At 42.4% G+C, this 8,677-nt stretch overlaps 1 protein-coding gene across 2 annotated transcripts in view; it reads right to left on the bottom strand.

Moving 5' to 3' along the window:
- mpped2a (metallophosphoesterase domain containing 2a) overlaps positions 1 to 8,677 on the bottom strand; it is a 59,867-nt gene that overhangs the window by 28,690 nt on the left and 22,500 nt on the right. For both annotated transcript variants that reach the window (XM_068730864.1, XM_068730865.1), the window contains one exon: positions 5,990 to 6,215. In XM_068730864.1, the coding sequence (XP_068586965.1) occupies positions 5,990 to 6,215 (226 nt within the window). The remainder of the gene's footprint in view (positions 1 to 5,989; positions 6,216 to 8,677) is intronic.

Raw genomic sequence — 8,677 nt, 5'->3', positions numbered from 1 at the left:
AGCAAACATTGATTGCCATTTAATTTGCTAACAGGAACCAAAGTAAGTACTGTGAAGAAAAGAGAGGAGGAATTGACCGGAAATGAGAAGCGTGATCTGTGCGAAAGGAGAGAAGTGGAAAGAAGAAATGAACGGAGATAGAAGAGAGAAAGAAAAAAAAAAGGACCCGAGAAGAAGGGAGGAGACTCCCCCAGTGGACGAAACAGAGGAGGAGGAAGAGAGAGGAGGGCTTCGGCTGGGAGGATCAGGGAGAAGTGCAGCAGCAACAGTTTGACCTACGACCCGGGAGTTAAGTTGCGGTCAAGTCCAGAATCACAAAACAGGTTTAATCCCCACAGACCGCCTCTCCTCCCCGCTCTCCTTCTGTTCTGAATCAGTCAGCAGAGCTTATCGCAGTCCGCAAAAGCAGCAGGATTCCTCACGTATCTGTGAGCGGACACAGAGGTCACCGCTTCTATTATTGATGTCAGAGCCGAGTCTCTGAGAGATCATTTCCCTGAAGTTTAAACTTTAGACTAGTCAACTAATCACAAACTCAGAAAGCAGTCAACAACGAGCACGATTTAATCTATAAAGGTCAATCATCGTCAGAAAAATGTTGAGAATATTGTATGAAACTTGTAATAACTTCAATAACTTAGGAATGCGCCTCACAAACCTGGTGTGTGGTGTAATATTTGATGAACAACAGAGTCATCGTTTGGAATTGCTTCTATCATTTGTAACTTAGCGTGCTAGTTTGAGTCATCGAGCTAGGTGGCGTTAGCCTGGTTTCGTAGATTCACTGCACGCTACAGGTCGCTAGCTTTAGTCTGTAGCAAATGCGCTAGCCGGCCAGCTAGCTACTAGTTTCAGAGTAACGATTGCCGATCCAGTCGATCGGCAGGAAACCAGACTGACTGCCGAACACGGCCGGTTTTTCTGAAAGGGATGCGGTGTCGGAAGTGAGTCAGGAGCAGCTGATGAGTTCACATCAGAGCGGAAACGGCTGAGACTGCATTATGCCAAATATGTAATTCAAATGATGTCCTCAGGACTGCATATTAAGGGGTTCACTTTACAATGACAGGAAACAACCAAAAGCAGCAAATAGTCACATTGGAGAAGCCGGACAAAGTAAATGATTGGGATTGTTTGGGACGGATAATCGATTACTCTGCATTAGTGCGCGTTATGTCTGAAGACCAGGTCGCACCAGCATTTAAAACAGCTCTCTCCATTCTTCTCCTATGCATACGGAATGAAATGATATATACAGTAGCCTGAAAACTAAATGCTGGCGGAAAGTACACAGAAAATAGAGAGAAAGGAAATATTATGTTTACATAAAATCTGAAGTCATTTAAGTGATTAACCCTAAAGGCGTCAGACTGGAACAGCAACAACACAAAGGGCAAGAAATAGAAATTCATATCCTGCATTAAAGCAGTAACTTAAAGACAGGTGATTAATAATTACATTAAATGTGTCAAAAGTTCAGAGAAAAGGACTCACAGTTTTACTTTGCCTCTAAAATATTGTTGCCTGGAGCAGAAAGAGTTAACGATGTGAATAAAATCCCAAACTGTGCAGCTCTTGGAGACCTTCAGCTCCTCCTAAAGGAGGCTTGATTGACAAGGTGCAGAAGCCTGCACTGTGTGTGTGTGTGTGTGTGTGTGTGTGTGTGTGTGTGTGTGTGTGTGTGTGTGTGTGTGTGTGTGTGTGTGTGTGTGTGTGTGTGTGTGTGTGTGTGTGTGCGCGCGCGAGTGTGAGAAGAGGAGGTTTAGGTATTCGGTCTGTTGAGCATCTGTCATTAAACGGCGTGAGTTGTGTGTCTTTCATGCTACACTGCTTTCATTCCAAGCAGGAGTGAAAAGGGTCAGAAGAGAGTTTTACTCAAAAATGTTTAGAACACAGAACCACGATCATTATCATAAAAATGTCTTAGAAAGTGATTTGTTCAATAAAGAAAAAGCTACTGATACCATTTAAAACACTTCTGCTTTTTGTCATCGGAAAAAGTTTTTTTTCCCCAGGAAAAACACAGGGTGAGTAACCGATTAACGGGTTAAGTATTTCTTAAATAATGAAAGTGATCTGTAGTTGAAGCCGTGGGAAAAAATGTCTGCTGATCATTCATTTCGCCTATTTAATCTTTAATAAAAGCTCAAGGATATTTTCCAAGTATTTTATTTATTCAAGACATTAGCGTTCATGCTTCAGTGGCTTCTTTCAGTCGTAGTCTTTTTTAGTTTGTTTTCAAGTATCTGAATGAGTAAGCTGCTCCAATTCATCTGGAAGTGGAAATAGTTAAAAAAAAAAATGACAAAATGACAGAAATTAAATACATTTCCTTTCATTTCTCACTTCACTGAAATGGTGCCATAAAGCTAAGGACAACTATAATCTACAACTATTGACATTAACATAACAACCAAGTAATATAAGGAATTGTACTTCGTATCACTATCTTTAATTACTGGCTTTTTAGATAAATTTAATCTCTGAATACATTTCTTTCCGGCACTAAACCCACAGCTAGAGGAGCCCTCGCATTTACAACATCTGGGGCAGTTTTCCCCTCAACACTGAAGATTTATAGATACTCTAGTGAGATTAATTAACTGAGGCAACATGTTGGACACATATTTGAGGGACCAAAAAGCTGTGTGTGTGTGTGTGTGTGTGTGTGTGTGTGTGTGTGTGTGTGTGTGTGTGTGTGTGTGTGTGTGTGTGTGTGTGTGTGTGTGTGTGTGTGTGTGTGTGTGAGAGAAACGCTAAAATCCACCTCGATCCCTGAAGAGTGGAGTTCAGAACAGGCTTTACTTCTAAGTTTTAGAAGATAAAAAGTTGAGACAATCTGCGTGGGAAAGTAGAGATATTCACTGATGATGTGAAAGCATGTTTCGTATGCGTGTGCTCCTTTAGGCCCAATGTGAGTACGGCAGACACAGATGTGTCCAAAACACTTTTAGGAAACACATTGAATTGACTGAACTGTTCCTCGGTGGTTTATCCAAACATTTCCGCTGTGAGTGGCTGAACTCTGCTGCAGATAATTATTAAATGGAATATCCTTTATTTGTATCTATAAGACCTTTGATTGATTGATTGATAAAAGAAATGGTGGGAGCGGTGATAAAAAGAAGTGTGTCGTATTATCAGTCAATCAGAGCAGGCTGTTTCCTCCCATCTTGTGAACACCTGCAGGCTCATTGCGTGTGAACTGCCGTCACCTGCTGCTTCTCCACGATGTCCAAGAGAAAACTTCACAGTCCTGCTCGCGCTTCTGGTAGAAATCTGACTAATTGATCCAGAAGTTAATGTGTTTTGCTAAATTATTAATTATTATAGTGGATTCCAACAGAGGAGCTGAGAAGTTGCTGCTCTTTTATGATACATGCAGAGTGGATTATGGATTCCAAAAGAAAGCAAACTGCTTTTTTTAGAGTTGACTTCTTGTTTGAGTGAAAAACTAAGAAACATCCTTTTGATGGTATTTTGTTTGTCATTGACATTTGTCAGTTTTAGAGACGGAGGTGGGACAAAACATAATAATAATCGAGGTCACAAAAGCTAATGACTTCTGGTTGGTAAACCTGAAATCATCAACTTACTTTGAAAAATGTAATGACAAAAAAGACCGTAAAACTTCAGACCAGGGATACATGATATATATCTCGCCTCAGAAATGATCGGATGAAGTCAAATTGTTTTCATTGACGTGACAAATGCAACATCAAACAGAAGAAAACAACTAAAGTGCAATTTGCTGTAGAAAAACAGCAAATCACCGTCAGAACTTTTCTTTGTTTTTTTTGCGATAACAAAAGGGATTTAGATGGTCAGATTAGTTAGGTCAGGACTTTAGAATATTAAATCATCTGTCTTTGCTCATATATCGTAGCATTTCTTACCCTCAGGTGTGCGCAATAAACTACAGGTTATTAACTTCCTTTTTAATGTGAAACTATCGGACATCTTATTGAGAAGCAGTTAATTATTGGTTATTGCATCGGCTGAAAACAAAATCCAGATATTTCATCTGAAAGCAGATGTGTGATTGGATGAACTGACCAGCGGGCTGAAAACCTAACATAGGATTTGATTGCGTTTTAGCAGCGGCAGAGCAGACCACTGCAGCGTTTATCAGGTGGTGGTTACACGCTACATTGATGCCGACGGGTCCCGGTGCTGCCGCAGCAGACCGCTGAGGGCTCGGTGGAGCTCGGCCACCCAGGCGGCGGGCTGGTGAGCTGTTGATGAAGTGAGGGGTCACTGCAGGGCTAAGTGAGACCTCACACCGGACAAGCAGGCCAGACCCCGGGACCACGATGGCATACGGGTGTGAAGGAGGTGAGGAAGCCGAAGCCGAGGAGGGGTGGGGGTGGCCAAGCTGTCCACTCCGCCTCTCACGAGACCACCAGCTGTCACAACAGACACTTACCAGCCCTCACACTAAACACCCACCAGGGAGGGGGAGGGCAGCATCCTTCCTCTTTCAAACCGAAGGATGGAGGAGAGGAAGGATGGAGGGGAAAAAAAAAAAAAAAGAGCAGCTAATCTCTTCTTCCTGCTGCTATGATGTCGGAGGAATGCTGGGATCTGATCCTCTGCCACTTCTGAAGCCAGGCTGCAAACCTGCTAATTATAGCCACTAAAAGGATGAAGGTGTGACCTAAATAGTTATTTTAAGTCTGGAGCAGACTTGTGAGAACCATTGCACACACAGAGAGAGAGACAGAGAGAGAGACAGAGAGAGAGACAGAGCAGAGGGAGTCTCAGCAGGACGGAGGAAGTTTCAGCCTCGACCGTCAGATAACAAAACACACAGGAGCAGAGCCGGCGAGCCGAGGTCAAGCTGCAAGATGGTTCAAATACAGTCAGACAACAGCAGCTCAGACCGGACTACAGGGCTTTCTTTCTATGGGACTATAACAAAGGATGGATCAGAGACAGCATCTCCAAGATGAGAATAAAGGATCATTAGAAACACACGACTGCATTGGCTAACCCAGCATCAATCGAAGATCAATTCTACTGTATAAAAACAATGCCGAATGATTCGTCAATTAATAGATTAGTTAGGCAATCAAAGCGGGGAAAAAAATCCATTCTGAATTTGCTCATTGATTTATTCAGAAAAAAATAAATATATATATATTTATCCCCCCCCCCCCCCGCCAAGTTGCTTTCCCTTAAGGTTGAACGTTAATTTGCAGAAGTATCGTAGCCTTTTTAAAGATATTTATCTTATAGTAAAATAGGCAGCCGTAAAAGCCTCAACCTCTGTGCAATAAAAAATAAAGCATTTTTGTGTGATATAGGCGTAAAAATACTGGATATTGGTGTTGCTTTTAAAAGAAATACATGATCATATCTCTGGGAAACACTTTCTGCCAAACATTAACCATTGTTATGTTCCTCATGCTCCAGAACGTACAGTCAATTCTGAAAAAAACAAACAAAAAAAAAGTTTTTTTGTTTTTTTTTGGCTTAATGAGAAGTTATACATCCATGAATGCAGTTTTCTTCCATTGTGGCTATGAGTACTTTCTCTGCACAAAACACCTCTCACTCCCACCTGCCTCTGTTTGTTGAACACAAGCTGCTTACACCATCCCCCGACCAAACCCCCCCCCCCCCCCCCCCCCTCTCTGCGTTCTTTCCACACCTGAGAGCCTATTGACAAGAGTGTCCCGGTACCACGCGTATCACTTAACCCCGTGTCAAAACACAGGTGTAACGTAAGCTCGGGGAGCAGGCGAGGGCCTGAGCTCATAAAAGGAATGTGCGAGCTGGGAATAGCACCCTGCATGTAAGAGAGGCGCCTCACTGAGAGGACAGAGTCACTGCAGGGAGGGCAGCTGGGAAACAGCCAAACGCTGACAGAGGGGAGGGCACACCTTCACCTCAGGGATCCACAACACAATGAGACAGAAACTCGACTCAGCGGTTATGAAAGACAGAAAGTGATGAGGAGTTTTGGATGGAAGGTCGGCGATCTTACCATGGCGCCCCGTATATCCGGAATCCCTTTATGGTGACGTCCGAGTCCTGCAGGTACACACAGTTTGTGAGGAGCGTCTGGACATTGTCAAAGTCCTCGGGTTTGAGTTTGGACACTGAGGGGAATCGGTAGTAATCCTGCTTGACCAGCTCGGCCATAAAGTCCTTATCAAAGGTCAGCTCGTGGTTGCCGGCGATTACCACCTTAAACTCGTACGGGAGGCCACCTGGAGGGGACAAGAGAGGGGGGAAGCTGGTGAGCTGAGGTACCATATACACGCATGTATCCGCATATGTATCCACGTGTTAGGCTCTAGTCCGCATCTCTTTCTTTTCATACTTTGTTCGGCAAGAATTTCCTCCTCGCTGACATTTTCTAATACCTCTGACCTGAAACAAACCATTTGCTGAGACTGCAAAGTACATCAGGAACAGTCGCTCCACCAATATGAAGCTGATGAGGACATTTCTTTGAGCCGACTGACTGGAGTGATGAACAGAACTGAACTGAGGGCGTTGCAGTTACATAGTAGGAGTCTGGACTTCCAGGATGACCAGCAAATTCATTTGCAAATGCTTATTCACTAGTTTTGCATAAATCTTGTTCACTAGTTGTAATAGTTGGTGTCCTTTACTTCAGGCACAGCTTCCTGTTAGGGATGCATGACATATTGTCTCTTTATTATTGCTAAATAAAATGTATATGCAATTACTGGACATAGAAGCATGAAGTTCATATATACTGAGAAAAGGTTTAAATCTGTTCTTTTAATAAAGAAATGAAGGAATAAAGATTTAGATCAACTCTAAATCAACTAACAATATTTAAATCATGAAAAATGACAACATATTCTTCTGATTTTATTAACCGTTAATAATTCTTTAGAACCAACACGTTTTTTGTTTTTTTTTATACACTGCATATTTTGTGCACATGGTGCAGCTCTGCAGAACAGAACGGTCGACTTCTAGGCGACCTCATATGTTCTACTAGCAGCATATAAACTCTCCTCAGTAGCTCCCTGAATGCCTAACCCAGAGCACAGAGCACGACGGGAAAGAAAACTCAGATTAGTGAAGAGGGGGGAAGAAAAAAAAACTCAATTCAGACAGTCAGAGAGGTTACAACCGCAGCCGACGGCTCTGCTTGACCCCAGCAGGCCACCGTCCATCTCTGCAGACGGCAGGCGGCTGGAAAAAGCATGAACCTGAACTAAATGGAGATGAACATCTATTACAATTCTCATCCCCTCATCTTTCAACTTCTGCGGTGCCCTTTTCGTTCTCCTCGGCCAGGTGATTTGTCCCGGTTCCCCTTCGCCATCAAGAAACTGACTCACTGCTTTATTCCAGCAGATTGAGCACTCAACGAAAGGCTCTGGCCTTCATCACCCCTCTGCTCCGTCTCTATATCTCTGCTTTTCCTCTCCTTCATTCTGGATTTTAGGCGTCCTGTTGACACGGTTCCTTCTGTCTTTTAAAGCTCTGTAGGTTCTGTTTACACTCATCAGCAAGCTAATTTATGACTAGAGTCAACCAGCAGACCTCCAAACCAGCCAATATAATCTATAAAGCTGCTTGTAACAACCCATTATGTAATAACACATCATGTAATAACTATATAAAATACATCTTTACTCTATTATGTCTTAACACCCGCATTTAGTAATAATCTGTTATAAATTTCTTCGCTTTTTGTAATAAATTATAATATAACAACAATGTTGATTTTATGCATTCAAGTTTGAATCATACAGACTCAAAATTAATTTCAAAAAATAAAATGAGAGTTGAGTAGATTATCTTTCAATGGCTAAAACCACATCAAGTATAGTTTCTGGAAGGTTTACGCTCAGTCAGCTGTTTTTTGTGTTTTGCAGGTGTAAAGTCATCTGGTTAAACAGAGCTGAATGCAGTTTATAGGTCTAGACTTCACATATCTTTAGCAGCGATATTTTAGTGGATTCTACATATTCTTTGACAAAAACTGTACAAAAGCAGAATCCTTTACGTACAACATGGAGATTCTGCTCACCAACATTAGACCCGTTTTCATGGGTCGCTCTGATCCGTTAGCTCCTCTGCTCTGTGTTGCTCTGGCCAGTAATAGCAGAAGGTTATGACGCATGCCAAAAGGGCAAATTGAATAAAGAATCCAATAAAACCTATTTGTTAAATAAAAACGCTTTTACCTCATCAAAGTGAGAGAAAGAAAAGGTGCGAATGCGCTGCTCAATTTTGCAGCGGTCAAGTGCACAATTGGAAATAAAGATAATAGAAACCGAATAGAATGAAAATCCAATCAGGATACGCTGGTTCAAAGCAAATAGATAAAATAATTCCACGGCATCCGTCTAAAGTGTGTGTGTGAGAGAGTGTGTGTGTGTGTGTGTGTGTGTGTGTGTGTGTGTGTGTGTGTGTGTGTGTGTGTGTGTGTGTGTGTGTGTGTGTGTGTGTGTGTGTGTGTTCTCTAATGCTGAAAATGAAAGAATCATGGTTCCCGGTCCACAGGTTTCATTCCCGCTACTTTAAATTAGCTCTTGTCGCGTCTCAGGATCATAAATTCCAGTCTAACCTTATATGAGAGCGCCGTCTCTCAGTTCCCCCAGCACTCTAACTGGATCACACATCCATTCTCTCTCTCTCACACACACACACACACACACACACACACTACCCAAAGCGAATC

Source organism: Cebidichthys violaceus, unplaced genomic scaffold (assembly GCF_023349555.1).
Source record: "Cebidichthys violaceus isolate CVI_PGR_0920_01 unplaced genomic scaffold, fCebVio1.0.p SCAF_5, whole genome shotgun sequence".
Classification (NCBI taxonomy): Eukaryota; Metazoa; Chordata; class Actinopteri; order Perciformes; family Stichaeidae; genus Cebidichthys; species Cebidichthys violaceus.
Note: the sequence above shows the minus strand (reverse complement) of the source record. Positions and strands in the feature narration are given on the sequence as shown.